The sequence below is a fragment of the Pararge aegeria genome, chromosome 20 (genome assembly GCF_905163445.1).
Source record: "Pararge aegeria chromosome 20, ilParAegt1.1, whole genome shotgun sequence".
Lineage (NCBI taxonomy): Eukaryota > Metazoa > Arthropoda > Insecta > Lepidoptera > Nymphalidae > Pararge > Pararge aegeria.
The window spans coordinates 1,805,061-1,822,046 of record NC_053199.1 but is presented as its reverse complement, the minus strand read 5'-3'; the positions used below and the strand labels follow the sequence as shown (position 1 = coordinate 1,822,046).

The window sequence follows — 16,986 nt, the reverse complement described above, 5'->3', positions numbered from 1 at the left end:
CATCTGTAACTGACTTAGTATACGTTTTGGCTAGCTGTTAATATACTAAGGATATTCATAAATAAATAAATGAATAGCTAGCGAGCTAGAAAAACTTTATACGAATTGTAGTTACCTAAGTATCTATATCAGCACCCTCTCTGCCCTGATATTGGTTGAGGCTGCTAATTACTGTACACGTCCAAACGAACGAAAACAACAAACAAAAATAATAAAAAAAGACAATTGGTCGTTCGTAATGTTTACATTGTATCTTATCTAATTTCTCTTTGTAATGTAATTAAACAAGTACAGCAATGTTTAATTAAAATAAGGTGGGTAATTAAACATGTCTTAGTTATCTAAATACTTTTAATACTCTCTGCCCTGATATTTGTTGAGGCTAATTACTGTACATGTCCAAACGGACGAAAACAATAAACATAAAAAATAACATGAAGACAATTCAGACAAGACAAGGTCGTTCGTAATGTTGACATTGTTTCCTCTTTGTAATATAATTAAACAAGTCTTAGTTATCTAAATACTTACTTATAAGTTGTGACAGGGACAAAACCAATGGCACCATACAACAAATAATCACCAGCCGTTAATTAATGAGAACAAGAATTGCAAACCATTAAGTAAAAAATACTGTTAATGAAAAGAACCTGCTTTTGGGTGTTTCTTTTTTTAAATTGCAACCAGGAATTATGTTACTTGCATAATAACGCATTGAACATTTTTATGATGGGAGGCTTTCGCCGTGGCTAGTTACCACCGTACCGACAAAGACGTGCCGCTAAGCGATTTAGTATTCCGGTGCGATGTAGCGTGGTAAAAAAACTTTAGGGTTAGGTTAGCCCGCTACCATCTTAGACCTCTTCATCACTTACCACCAGGTGAGATTTCAGTCAAGGGCTTACTTGTAGTGGAATAAAATAAATACCTTGTTAATTCCTAGTTTAAAGACCACGTTGATTCCTCAGTGCGTAAAACGAGAACCAGTTACGCATTCGCGTTGACCATGTTAATTCCCTGTTTTTTGTTGCACAAAAGTGAGTAGAATTTTTTTATTCCTCATTTCGGTTACATACTAATTCAGAGTCGGTGTTAATTCCTGGTTTTTGTTGCAGAAAAGTGCGTGCACAATGGCACCAGCGTGCATTTGCGGAGGTCGGACCGGCGCGTCCTGGAAAGGGCCCGCCGGAGGACGTTACGGATGACCGTCATCATCGTCACAGTGTTTGCGCTGTGCTGGCTGCCATACGCCACCATGGCCATGTGGTGAGTTAACTATAATCCAGCACCATTCTGCACATTATCACCATTCAACTTCCTTTTTTTTTCTGGCAACGCACAGATAAGCAAGCGTCAGTTGTATACGTGTTTAATAAAAGTTAGTGAAACTTAAAATATAAAACATCACGCAATATTGACTGACGAAAAGGGCTCCTACCCTTCGCAAATGGTGGACGCGGCCCCCCAAACCCTCCTGAAACTTAGCGCAAACTCGCCCCGAAAAGGACTGGTTATACTGTACATACCGCAGTACCAGCGTCCAGTAGCAGCTAGCGGCCTATATAGAAGTAAAAATAAACTTGTAGTGCAGTTTTTTAGGCTACATAAAATTTGTAATTCATTTAAGGGTAATTGTATATCTTATTATAACAAATTACCAGATGAAATCCTTGAGATGTCTCTCAATAAGTTCAAAGTTTATATAAAACGTAAGCTTATAGAAAAGTCCTATATTAAGGATTACATGTATGATAAAAAAGCTTGGGTATGAATTGCTCTAACTTCATAGCTCAACATTAACTAGACTGCGAGATGGTGATAAAAAAAACCCGGCTAAGTTTGTTGTGGGCTTCTTCTTAGTCCAGGGCACGTTTGGAACCCTCCTAGCTTTAGTTTTAAGTTAACGAATGCAGTTATCACCATCACTAACATTAATGTAACATGTTAAATGTAACGCTTCATAAGTGCCTGTAATAAGGTCTACATGAATAAAAAAAATTGGTTGCCTGTAAAGTCGGTATACGGGCGAAAGTTTTACGTGACAACGACTTTGAGTGGTAAAATAATTTTAATGTGAATATTCATTCGTATAGTAGGAAGAAGGATGAAATAATAGTAACAATTTAAAACATTTATTTATACAAAGAATTATATTTAAAACATTAATTTATACAAAGAATCTCGCACTGAATTTCATATTAACAAAATTTTATTTTTACCTTTACACATACATACGTATTTATATACAAATATACATACAATAACTTGCAATACATTTGCGTACAATGAAACAGCGTTTACTACAAAGGGACGCGTGCCTTTCACTTTTTATGTCTGTCTCTCTCGCTCTTTAGGCGGGCGCGTGCCTCTCACTCGCTCTCATTGTGAGCGCATAACGTGAGCGGAGCGTAACGCAGTTTCTTGAAGTGTCACCCGGCAAACCAATTTATAAGACGTTGTCACGTCAAAAATTTTTGAATTTGCATTTGAATTTGAATACAGGCAAGTTCTTCAAAATATTATATTTTAAATTTAAAAGTTTTATAAAACTTTAAAAGAACTCACCCATACAAACAGTCAACTACTATGAGATTTATGAGAATGACACCAAAACTACAACACAATACAAACACCAATCCTCCCCAAAACGAGTTCACAGTAAATTGAAAGAAAAATCTGAAAAAACCGACATGCACGAAGCCTCCCGCCTTTTTCTTGCGACACTATTTATATATTAGTCTCTAACTTCCTTTTGATAACTTTTTAATAACATACTAGAATTAGATTTGCAGGCAAAATATCGATACTTTTATTTGATACTGTTAACGCTCGCGATCTATAATATCGTTTTATATAAATATCGTTTTATATATAATCGCGTTTATATAAATCCTATGGTATCCCGTTGGTTTTCCTGGTATAAAATATCAGTTATCATCATCATCAAAGCTCTACAGCCCTGGGTGGGCCTTGGCTTGGTCAAGCATATTTCTCTATTTGAGGCGGTCAGAAGCTGCTTCTTTTCAGCTCCGAACTCCCAGAACCCTTATCCCTCTCAACTCCATTAGTCCACCGACCCCTCGGCCTCTATGCCCTCCAAAGTGCCCTCCATCAACCTTTTTGGGCCTCTCGTGCCTTCCATGCGTTACACATGCCCTGCCCATTGCATTCTTAACAGTTTAATAGTCTTGACGACATTTGGTTCTTTAAAAAGTTCACATAGTTCGTGATTATACCGAATGCGCCAAAAACTTTCAGTTAACTCTATGCAAAAAAAAAACAATTCGAATGGTTGCTTAGTTAGGGCGTGAAGGACAAAAAAAAACAAAAAGAAAAGTAACGGTTATGAATAAGAAAAAAAAGAGTAAAGTTATATTTTCCATGTAAACTATTTAAAATATTGTTTTATTTACCCACAAAAAACTTGATTAGGCTATATTATCTTATCTTTATACGAGCAATTCTTGTATATATATAATTGGAATCTCGGAATCGGCTCCAACGATTTTCATGAAATTTAGTATTCAGGGGGTTTCGGGGGCGATAAATCGATCTAGCTAGGATTCATTTATACTGGAATCTCGGGCAAAAACTGCAAAGAATATCCTTTTTGAGAGATTCTGATGCGTGAGATGCGTGAACGGTATACGTTACACCAAACGACGAAAGTATGTAGTAAGTATATCAGAATTGTCGGAATTGTTTTTTCTTTAGAATTCTATAAAACAGTCCGCGACAACATACGAATATTACCTTAAGTCGGCTCATTCGCGGACGAAGTCGCGCGGGTCCGCTAGTGTTATATAATATATTATACTATAAACCATTTGCTTAAATTTATCTCAACAAAACTGTGAGAAAATCCTTTAACTGATTTAAGAAGAGTCTTAGCTTATGAGCAGACAGAAGTGGGTTTTGTTTAACACGATTTTGGGTTATACTTACTAATGTAGAGAAGTAAGTATAACCCAAAATATAGTGATTTCGGGTTATACTTACTATGTCGATACATATAAAATATCTGATATTAAAAAAGTATCGAATACGATATATGTTCAATGACTGAAACCGCTGGTGTTAAGGAACAAGTAAAAAAAACATTCAATATTTCATGAAGTGCAAGTGTTTTGGAAAAAAATTATATCAACACAATTTTATATATTAATATTTTCTTAAACATCGATTTGATACAATATATCGATACCTTTTGGCACTTGCCACGAATAAAGTCAAAGTAGTACGCTCTGTATAGGTGTCAGTCTAAGGGTCAGGTCCCTTAGGCGGAGAAATGCCTAAAAAATTTACTAGCACCATTGAAAATAGGACCGCATTGTCATAGCTTAAAGTAGTAAATTGTAGGAATATAAAAACAGAATATACGCTCGAATTTTCAAAGTAGCACTAGTATAGTAGTATCACCAGATAATTCCGCATTTTTCCGATGTGTCTGTTCTTACCCTAAGGGTGCTCGGGGAGAAAGCCACAACAAGTTTTTCTTAATATCACATAATGCGAGCTAAATCTAATTTAAAAGTACTTAAAATTAAAAACTAGCTTTTCAAGTCCCAGGCTTCATTTTATTTTTATCTTTTATGTTATAAAGGGACTTTTTGTAAAAACTTTTATTATGAATTATAAATGTAATACGGTTACAAACTCTTTACCACATTAGGGGTTTTATGAAATATGATATAAAATCATTTCTGATGCGTATTTAACGACGCGCTCAGGGAGTAAAATCAAATTTGTTTGTGTAAAATCTTTGCAATCACTGCTGTCAAACGTCACTTTTTTTTTATTTATTGTATGGAAAAGTGATGTTTGTCAGCAGTGATTGCAAGATTTACGCCTGTCGCAAGCCGGTCGCGAGATACGTTATCACCCTACGGGAGGTATCTTTGCATCGTTCGAGTCCATGTAGGACTGAAGTGTATCGATAATGCAGTCATATATATATCTAAATACCACCATGTCATGAACATTGGTAAGCTAAAACTGCATGAAAACTACGCAGGGTGATTTCGTATTTCGCGACAGAAATGCGACACGCGTAAATCTTGCAATCATTGCTGTCAAATGTCACTTGTGTTTATTTATTGTACTGAGTAAGCCTGTCGCGGTTACGATGGTTTTTTACAAATTCCATGGGAACCACTTGTTTTTCTGGGATGAAAAGGTAGCCTGAATTACCTATTTTTCAGCTGTTGCCTGGTGGGAGGCTTTGGCCGTGGCTAGTTACAAAGACGGGCCGCTAAGCGATTTAGTGTTCCGTTGCGATGTCGCGTGGAAACTGATTTGGGGTATGACTACCATACTCCCTTACAGGTTAGCCCGCTACCATCTCAGACTGCATCATCACTTACCGATGAATAAAGTTGCTTAGTTAGGGCGTGAAGGAATGACAAACAAAAAAAAAACTAATATTAGTTACGACCACAGACTCGACTCTAGAAAGTTGTTGAAGAGTTGTGTTGTGATGTTTCCATGTAAACTCTTTAAAATATTACCCTAGCCATTTCAACTAATTCTATGCCAAATATCAAGTTGGTTGGTCGATTAGATAGGGCGTGGAGGAAGGACAGACAAATAAACATACTATCGCTACATTAGTTAGGTTAGGTTAGGATAGTAGGAATTCATAAACAGACTTACCATGTTACGAGTTATCCTGTAACAGATCGACAAACAGGTTTTTATTATTTCTGCCCAATTTTTAGTATTGCTTTTCTTTCTCTTTTCCTTTATCATTGTTTCGTTTTCATATAAGCATAAAACAGGTCGCTATCAAAGGGTTGAATTCATTTAGAACGAAATTATTTTGCATACGCTTGATTAAGTAAAATATCTTGCAGAGTTTACTTAAATATCTTTTGTATTTCTTCATTTTTGTTTCACATTCTGTTATTTTTGGGTTACCTAGTCAGACGAGAAACCCTTACTTTTTTCTCACTTTGTTTTGTTGTGAAACATCTATAGGCGCAGGGTAAACCTGATTTTTGGCGTGGCGACACAGGCCGTGGCGACGCATATCCACGCTGTATGATATAATATGCACTATACGTTGATGAAAATACTTGAGTTGTCACCTGTTTAAAGAAATTTTTGAATTAGAACATTTTGTATATGAAGAAAATAAATGTATATTAAATAAACAGTCATCATGTTCTGGAGAAAATTCGTAATATTGTATTTTTTTATCATGTCATATTTAGTTCCTGTCATAATCTGTACTTTTGTGCCTGTTACTTGTACAAAATAATTTTGATGTTTCACATCTGCCAGGCGTCCCGTGACGGCTCACAATATTAATTTTTCACCAATCTCTTGTTGGAGACTCTAAATTAATGAATTTATTTTTATGTGTATCTCGAATTCTCAACAGCACCATCAGATCGACATCCACTGATGGACATAGGTCTTTTGAAGGGCGTTCCAAACTCTGTGATTATGGTCCGCTTGTATCCAGCAGCTCCCCGCAACTCTTTTGATATCGTGTGTCCACCTGGTTGGGGGTCGACCGACGCCGCGCTTACCGGTGCGGGGTTGCCACTCCAACACGTTGGAACCCCAACGTCCGTCGGTTCTCCGAGCTAATTACCCGCCCATCGCCACTTCAGCTTCGCGACTCGTTGAGCTATGTCGGTAACTCTAGTTCTTCTACGGATCTCGTCATTTCTTATTTGATCACGTCACAGACATTCCTAACATAGCTCTTCCATCGCTTGCTGAGTGATTTTGAGCCTTATTATGAGGCCCATAGAATGCTTCTTAAGAGGCGAATACTATAAAAAGACAAGTTGATAATCATTTAGCTGAAGAGCTACTAAAAAAATTTATTAATTTTTTCTTGAAGCTGAAAAATCGGCCAAGTGCGAGTCGGACACGCGCACTAAGGATTCCGTACCATTACTGATAAAAACTGTTGTTTTGGAGCCTCCTTAAATATTTATTTTATGCTGTTTTTAGAATTCGTTGTTGTAGCGAAAACAAGAATATATCATCTGCGAAAATGTCTAACTATCACGGTTCAAAGGATACAGCCTGGTGGCAGACGGACAGACGGACAGCGGAGTCTTAGTAAAAGGGAACCTTTGTGAACCGTAACAACAACTTTTCTACAAAAACTTGTTAAATTATTACATAGTTACACTCCCTCAAACTGAACAGGTACATGATAGACCGTGAGTCTGCATCGCGGGTGTCGCCTCAGATCCAAGACCTGCTGTTCGCGATGGCGGTGTCTAACTCGTGCATGAATCCGCTTGTCTACGGCTCGTACGCACTGCGGCTCAGCGGCACCGTCCAGCGGCTATTGAAGAGCTCCTGCTGCTGGGCTTCACCCACGACTGACACAGCTGGTAAGTTGGCTTCACTTTTAACCATGATGTATATTTGTTGGGGTTGTGTGAAACATCTATTGGCGCGCATTGGCATTAAAATCGACCCATATGCCGTCACGAAATATGGCATGACACACTCTGCCGTCATGCCCGCTCTACAACACTGCATAAATTTGTTTATTTTGTAATTAATCTCTGTACTTATATTACAGTAATTTTAAAAAGTGGGTAAAACATTACATTAAACTTTTGATAATTATAAATTCGTATTGGCCAGATACTTTATTAAATTTATTAGGTTTTTTTACATATACGCTAATAATTATTATTTAATTATTAAAAAGTTTTTAAATGACAATTAAAATTATATTTGATTAAAAAACAATGTTCATGACTTTGAGTTGGTGGGTATTTTGATATAAATTCGACTGCATTATCGTCCTGACACACTCACAGTGTCTCGTGTCACAGTCACTCGTGTCGACACTTCAGTCCTGTATGGAACGAACGTTGCAAAGATTGTGATAACGACTAAGACACCGGTATCTTTGCATGGTTCGAGACCATGTGGGACCGATGCGTATCGTCAGATATATTGGGTTAGGCTCACATAAATAAAATACAGTGCACATATTTAGAATTTATTTATTAGCTTTGAACCTCGAAATTTTTTTAGTTACCACCATAAACTTCTAAACATGAGAAATAACTTGTAAGTATGTGCACTGTATTTTATTTACTTTCGATTTATTATATTAATTTGTCATAGTAACTGCCGACTTTAGCATGCCTAAACTTTAACCATTAGTTGCTTATAACAGCTCCTAGCAACTAGGTTTAATGTAAATGTAATGTACTCATTTCCAATCTCGTTTGCAACTTGTGGTTTGTAAGAAAATACGTTTTAACGACTCCCGTCAATGTAATTGATTGTTTGTTTTACTTTCCTTTATAGACAAATACTTCTTTTCACTATTAGGTGAAAGAGAACAGAATCACCTTTAAACCTACCAACTGTACTTTTAAGTTCACTATGCTCGTTTTTCCCACCAGCCCCGGTTAATTCCCTTTTTCTTCCCACTGACATTGCCATTCCTCCTAGCAAGACCTATAGTCTTCGTTCAGGAGTCGGGAATACTCAACAACTGGTGTCGTATCGATATAAGTTCTTTGAACCTAATTGATTATTTATTTTTATTCCAAATGTTAGACCATATTATATTAGTATCGATAATGCAGTCGTATCTATATCGAAATACCCACAAACTCAATATCATGTACATTCTTCTTCTTCTTTGTCGTAACACTCTTGCCAGAGTGGTCGTGGTCATCACGGTGGGACATTGTTTGTGGCAGTTGTTACTCGCCTCACGATCATTCGCATCTTCTCCCTGTTTGCAGATAGTCTGTTACACTCATGCAAGGGACCTCCCACTGAAGATTTGATTTGATCAGTCCATCGCATGGGTGACCTACCGCGTGCTCTAGTGCCTTCTACCTTGCCATGCACAATAAGGCGTTCTATGGAGTTGCTGTCTTTACGAGAGACATGACCGAAGAATTTTAATATGCGGCTATGCACTAATGTTGAGAGACGTTGCTTGATGTCCAGTTCTCGGATAATGGAAATTGGTATACTTTTAATTGTTTTTTGAGAACTATTTATTAATAAATAAAAGAATATCTGGCAAATATAAATTTATAGTTATCAAAAGTTAAATTTTTACCCACTTTATCATTAAGATACGTTTTACGGGCATTTGCATGTAAATCAAAATTGCATTTAAAAGCAAATCATTAAAATGAGTATATCAGAAGACATGACAAATTTAAATAGTGATAGTGGTGATAACAAAAAGAACACCCGATTAAGTTTGTTGTGGGCTTCGTCTTAGACCTTAATAGCTTTAGTTTCAGGTTTACGAATGTAGTTATCGCAAAACTACCACCTCACTACTATGTACACATTTTGTATGTAATCAACGCATCAAAAGTGCCATCTATGTGCTTATTTGAATAAAGAAATAGTTGGAAAATTCAAAAGTGCACGCCTCATAATCTCATTCATTACAATAAAATTGAGATTATTTGTAAATAATAATAAAACTACATCTAATTATACCGTGAGAAGTAATATCTATTCCTCAAAATACGGAACCCTATAAAAAAAACAAATCGATAAGTGAAGTACAGCTCGTCACAATAAGTGACCACAAGATGCGGGATCCGCACATACAGACACACGGCCGTCTAACGCTTCGCTTATGAGGTCTGCAATATTTAACTTTGACTTTGACTAAAAAGCGAGGGCAGATCGGCTGGCGGTCCGTCTGCGTCCGTCCCTCCCAGTTGGCAGATAATTCTATAGTATAGATTATTGTTGGAAAACGTTGGGATAGCACTTGGAATAATACTAGTTTTCATTTGACATATAATCGAACAGAGTTTCCCCCTACATTTACTTGATGCAATATGAATGCTTGAGAAGGAAATGCTTCTACTTTTACACGACTCGGGTACCGCTTACAATGTTGACAACAAAACGATCCAATAATAATATTTTACTCTATTAGTTTCCGGTGAGTTATTTATATATATAGTTCTATTTGGAAAAACATTAAATATTTAGATAAGTATTATTATGAATTATATAAAGCAAAGTAGTACTTTTAAAGCAATTCTAAATTTATGAATCTTGTAGTGACGTCACAGCATGTTTATGGCGTAGCGTAGGTATCAGCCAGGTGGACAACCGGTAACACTATTTATAATCAGAATATTATTGCAAACTGTCTGCATTAGTATCTATATTGCATCCGTGCGAGGAGAGTGGGTTTCTAATAAAAACTAAAATAAAAAGTCGACTTATCTATTTGTCATCGGTATCGTCTCCATTGCATACACGCGCCCGCTCGAGGTCACCAGGGACGGAGCTAATGTCACCGGCATTGACATATATAAAGGTGGTAATCCTTTGGTGTCCGTCTTTGCTAATGTGTCCAAAATTGAAGTTGAATTGAATTGGTGCTCGCACTGGGTCTGATATCGGGGGCGTTAACTTTTATTCGAAGTGAAACATGTCTTCAAATTTATCAATTACGAGCGGCTTTGAGACTGCATTAGCGTATGAGTCAACCTTAAAAGATAGACATATGCTGACTGACGCAGACTTTTTTTTAGGATTTTTAAAGGGGAACAACTTTGTCATATTTTACATATCGTGAAATTTTAATTTTTATTTATTATTTTACTATATGTTTATGTGGTGTACAATAAAAGTGTATTCATTCATTCATTCATACCTAATTTTAACAAAACTCAAAAGGGTCTCAAAAGGGAAATAACCACGATTTGGAAACGTTATTTTTGGTGCTACGTCTGCTCTTATTGGCCTCAGCGTTATGATATATAGCCCATAGCTTTTCTTTTCGATAATTGGGCTATCCAACATTGAAATAATTTTTAAAATTGGTCCACTAGTAGTTCCTGGGATCATCGTGTTCAAGTAAAGAAGAAACAAACTTTTCAGCTTTATATGTTAGTATAAGATATATCCTTAATCACAAAGCTATTTTTCATATTTTTCTGATTAGTTTACCTAACTTTTTTTTGTCATCTTATGAGATTTGTAAATTGTATTTTCGATTTCTACTTTTTGTTCTTTTATTTAAAGTGTTATTGTTGACAACGCATTTCTAATGGTTAAGAAGTTGGCACGAACCATTGCTATATAATTAGCTGCAAAAATTATTGACTGAAGATTGAAGCATTTAGCATCTAAAACATTTATACGGATAGATGGAGATAGTCTTTCTATTATGTTGATTGCGTGGTGTAATAGCACGCATCAGCTACTTTTTCACCTGCCACATAGAAAACAGTGAAATTACCGAGGAGGCGAGGCGCGGCGTCGTGGAAATCGTTTCCACGGCGACAGCGGAAAGACGCGTCGTAGTATGTGTAGAGGTAACATAACATTTCGAACAAGATGACCAAACGTTTGAAGCGACCTGTCTGTGCGCCATGTATCTATGTTCACGGGTGGGTCTGTTTAGAGTCTCACATAACTCAATATCACTAGGAAACCGTATCGGAAGAGAATTCTTCTTCCTACTAAAATTATAAATGCAAAAGTTCAAATGTTTTTTACTCTTCGCAAAAACTACAGAATGCATTTTGACAAAACTTACAGTAATATACAACCTATGACAACCTGCATAGGACCTGAGTATGGGCGAACCCAGATTCCGGTCCAGGTTGGGGCAAGTAAGATTTTTATGGGACAGATTGCCTATTTGTAAATTTTTTTTTGAGGGCTCAGAGTCACTCAGCTTGCGATGGAAGGATCTATGTTAGGAGTATCTCTACGTGATCCAGAAATGAGGAGGTCTGTAGAAGAACTAAAATTACCGACATGGCTCAACGAGTCGCGTAGCTAAAGTGGCTATGGACAGGGCACATAGCTCGGAGAACCGATGGACGTTGGGGTTCCAAGGCGTTGGAGTGGCAACTCCGCACCGGTAAACGCAACGTTGGTCGACCTCCCACCAGGTGGACAGACGACATCAAGCAAGTCGCGGGAAGCCGCTGGATACAATCGTGGTATTTAGAACGCCCTACAAATGAGTAAACACCTATGCCCACCAGTGGACGTCAATCGGTTGATATGATGATGATGGGTGAATACACACATCGCCATCTAGCCCCAAAGTAACCGTAGCTTGTGTTATGGGTTCTAAGATGCATCATGCAGTCATCTTAAATAACTACATAAATACCTACTTGTAATACACAGATCAACATCCAGACACTGCAAAACATTCATGTTCATCACACAAATATTTTCCATTTGTGGGAATCGAACCCACAGCCTTGGAATCAGAAAGTATGGTCGCGGCCGGCGCGTCCTAGCGGCCGTCAAGATCGTAAGTGTATATAAAGTATGCCTTTGAAATAAATTAATTTCGAATACCTATACTTGGGTGGATAAAAGATATTGAATGTAATAAATGCAGATTAAAAAGGATTCCGAAAAAACTAAATAAAATGCCAAAGTAATAAGTTATATTGCGTCGATCTACACGACACGCACACACAAGCATTTTTATTATCTACATGTTGCTAAAGAATATTCAGGTTTGTTGAACACACTTATTACACATTTATTAAACAGCCGATTGGTGCAGTGGGCAGTGATCCTGCTTTCTGAGTTCTAAGGCTGGGTGTTCGATTCCCAAAACTGTAAAATGTTTGTGTGATAATTAAGAATGTTTGTCAATGTCTGGTTGTTTATCTCTATATTACGAGTAGGTATTTATGTATAATATTCATAAAAATATTCATTGATCATCTTAGAACACATAACACAAGCTACGGTTACTTGGGAATATATATTCGTGTTAGGGCCTAGGTGTTACTGTCGTTTTATATTTATTTATTGAACTATATTCTTTGAGACTACGTTGGACAAGATCTGATAAAAACGCCGGGGTAGGTATCGTTCGATTCTTGGTTTGGTCAAATAATTGTTAGGTATCAGATTTATCTATTTGATCAACATCAATTCCTATATCTACAGGAGAGTCTACAGTTTTTTATTTTTTTTTTATTTTGCGTGGCCGTGGTTGCGAATAATAAAAATGACCGAGTAGGACTCTATAAGTCGATAAAATTAAAATTTTATAATTTCCAAAAACATTGCGAAAGTGGACTACAAAAATGCTGAAAATAAGAATACTTATGAAATTTATTTTTTGTGTGTATATAAATATATTACTTTTGCCCGCGGATTCACTCACGTTAAGTTCAATTTTTGATTTGGTACATTTTAACTACAAAAGCTTAATAAAAAGTTTTGCTGCTAATAGAAAAATATGACCGTAAATCAGAAACTTTCAAATTTTCATCCCCTATTCAAATAGGAGTTGGAGTAGTAAAATGCCCTTGTTGTTAAAATTTGTGAAACACGTATTTCTTTATTTTTAATCGAAAACCTAAAATCAAAGTATGTATACTTGAAAAATAGAATGTTAATGAAGGATTTTATACAAACTTTCATCCCCCATTTAACCTTCTAAGGGTTGGAATTTTCTGAGCGGATTCATACGTTGTAATAACTATCTGTGTCAAAAATTTCAGCCCGATCCGTCAGTCAAGTAGTAGAGTTGTGCGTTGATAGATCAGGCAGTCAGACAGTCAGTCACCTTTGCCTTTTATATATACATATAGATATTCAATGTTTTTTTTTTTAATTATACGCAATTAATTGAGTTAAATAATAGTCAGCTAAACTACTACGCTTACATTTCGAAAGTAGACATAGGATACTTTTAAACCTGCAGATTGTGATCCAATTTAGATTCCATATTAGAAAAATTCTGAAGATTTCTCCTCTCATCTATCCAAGTTAGATTAAGTGCTTGAAAGTCGGTGCAGTAGAACTTGTTAATTACCTTTGCAGTGCTTGTAGAAACTTCTAGTGAGTATTTAACATAGCTATGAAATGATCTTAGCTGCATAAGTGTAATAACCATACAAAAAGCCAAGCGGTAAATTTTTATACCAGGTGTCCTAAAATACACCTAAACAAACTCTTATTTCCCGCATCAAGATTGACGAATTCCCGGGCGCAACGTCGAGCGCTGTGAATTTAAGTAGGAGGTCCCGGATTCGATTGCCGGTAGGGACACTTTAAGAATTTATAGTTTCTGAATTTTTTTTCTCTTCTCTGGTCTAGTGGGAGACTGGTCGTGGCTAGTTGTCCTACCGACAAAGACGTGCCTCTAAGCGATTTAGTGTCCCGGTGCGATGTCGCGTTGAAACCGATTAGGGGTATGACTACCATACTTTAGTACATACTTTGACGGCCGATTGGCGCAGTGGGCAGCGACCCTGCTTTCTGAGTCCAAGGCCGTGGGTTCGATTCCCACAACTGGACAATGTTTGTGTGATGAACATGATTGTTTTTCAGTGTCGGGGTATTTATCTGTATATTATAAGTATTCATATGTATTATATTCATAAAGATATTCAACAGCTATCTTAGTACCCATAACACAAGCTACGCTTACTTTGGGGCTAGATGGTGATGTGTGTATTGTCGTAGTATATTTATTTATTATTTATTTATTATTATACTCCCTTACAGGTTAGCCCGCTACCATCTTAGACTGAATCACTAACAACCTGGTGAGATTGCAGTCAAGGGCTTACTTTTGGTGGAGTAATAATTGCCTGATCAATTGAAATCAAAAAATTACCTTTTAATGCTTTGCTTTGTGTGGATGGGTATATGCTTTTGTAACATGATACCGAAGGTTATATTGGATCTACCTTTTAAATAATATATTAAAATACATTTAATCAATCTTGGTTACTACACGATCGATGAAATCCTTAACGACAAGGCTTCTTGGAAGCAGGCCAATCCGCTCTTATCTCTCACAAAAAGATTCTAAAGATTGTTAGACTATAAAATGATGTTGGAAAAGAGCAAACTGCTAAATTTCTTAGTGGCTCTTCTCCGTGGAATCTGCCTTCCGAACCTGTGGTAGAGTCACTGCAAACAGACTGACTTGACGTTTCAAATGTATATAAACTAGGCCTATTTTATAAATTTTAAATGCATATAAAAAATTTCGGAACCGACAGGATTTGAAACTGCGACTGGCAATCGCGGCGTGAGCGCTTTCTCCAATTAAGCTACGGCTCTCCTACCGTCGATGCCGAAATTAGTAAATGACTTTCACATCAACCTTATAGCGACTGTAGCGTCATCTAGTAGGAAACGTTGCAGTTTCGATCTACTTTTTCAAAGGTCCATATTACAATGAGGACACGTTTGAAACAAGAGATGACACATTGCTTTTTTTATAATTTTTATATGCATTTTAAATTTATAAAATTGATAATTCCTCCAAGTGTAGGTAAATCACTAATAAAAATTATAAAAACTAGGCCTACTTGAAATGAATTAATTTAGTTTTTTTTTTAATTTTGTAAGAGAAAACTGCACAGGTCATGCAAGGAATACGTCCTAAAAAGTGCATGCATGCACCAACCTGAGGTGTTGGTTTTTAACCTCATGTGCCTGGAGTTACACTGGCTACCATGCCAGCCCACAGCAATGCTGTTTGGCAGCAGATATAAGCAGTGCGGTTGTACTAAAACTAAGTGAAGAGTAAATTACTATTCGTCCTTTTAATTTTCTATTTGTCACAATTCTCCGACCTCCTTGGCACAGCAGTGAGCGTTGTGGTTTTAGTTCAAATTCCCGGGTTCGATTCCCAGGAGGACCAATTTGGGAATTTATTCTCTCTTCTCTGGTCTGGTGGAAGGCTTCGGCCGTGGCTAGTTACCATCCTACAAAGACGTGCTAATAAGCGATCAATCGTTGCGCTACGATGTCCCTTGGAAACCGATTATGGGGCATTGGTTTAATAGAAATACTCTCTAACTGGTTAGCCCGCTTCCATCTTAGACTGCATCATCACTTATAAGTTATAACCAGGTGAGATCGCAGTCAAGGGCTAACCTAACCAGTATTAAAAAAATAATGTTTGTAGCAGGCAGGTTTTTTTTATATGTTCTGTCAGTGAACCCGTTCGTTTAACGTCCAGTTTAGGGCTCATGCCCTAAACTGGACGTTAAACGAACGAATATTAAATTGATCAAAATCATTTCGAATTTCGAGATATATTTTATCAATTTTATTCATCTGAATACCAAATACGAATAGAGGCAATAAATACAATAAATAAGAGACGATATTGAATGATTCGTTCAAAATTAAATGGAAAACTTGAAGTGAGAGATTTCCACTTGTATTTTTATAAAGCGATGAAAAAGGTATTTTGAATTTATTATAGGTAGGTATGCATTAGATTTTTATGCAATTCAATTCATATCATATTTTTCTGAGTGGTTTTTTCGACCTTCTTCGCGCGTTAGCACGGTGGTCTTGTAAGTTAGCCCCGGCTTCGATCCCCAACAGGGGTAATATGTGCGACTCTGCTCTTCTCTTGTATTCATAAAAATATTCAGTGGCTATCTTAGTACCCATAACACAAGCTACGCTTACTTTGGGGATAGACGGCGATGTATGTATTGTCGAAGTATATTATATACTATATTTATTTATATTTAAACTTCGTGTCTATTCGTACCAACCGGTTCTGAAGTTACACAGAATAGCTCTACCAGTCTAAAATTACCTCCCTACAGAACGAAGCCGTGCCAGTAAGCGATTTAACGTTTAGGCATGATGTCGCTTAGATACCGATTAGGGGACTAACAGGTTAGCCCGCTACCATCTGCATACCATCTTAGCATCATAACTTTCCACTAGATGAGTTTGCAGTCAAAGGCTAATTTCAAACTGACGCTATATATATATTAGGTCTCCGTTTTAGAATGAAACAAAGGAATAATTATAAAGAGTAGAAGAATAATTGCCATCTTGATCATCTTGTCTGCTTTATAATAGAATAAATAGAGTTTTGAATATTTATCCACTGAAACTGCATGACTGTAAAAAAACAGTAACAAATTGGATAAAATCATTAACGTACGATGAGACAGAATCTCTCTTCCTGATTCTAAAGTAAAAGCACACACACACACACTCACAAATTTGCATGCTTGCATG

General features: G+C 36.7%; 1 protein-coding gene across 1 annotated transcript in view; it reads left to right on the top strand.

Moving 5' to 3' along the window:
• Nucleotides 1-16,986, top strand: part of LOC120632858 (gonadotropin-releasing hormone receptor-like) — a 78,169-nt gene that overhangs the window by 48,430 nt on the left and 12,753 nt on the right. The window contains exons 5-6 of the mRNA XM_039902896.1: nt 1,116-1,266; nt 7,168-7,358. Of these exons, the coding sequence (XP_039758830.1) occupies nt 1,116-1,266; nt 7,168-7,358 (342 nt within the window). The remainder of the gene's footprint in view (nt 1-1,115; nt 1,267-7,167; nt 7,359-16,986) is intronic.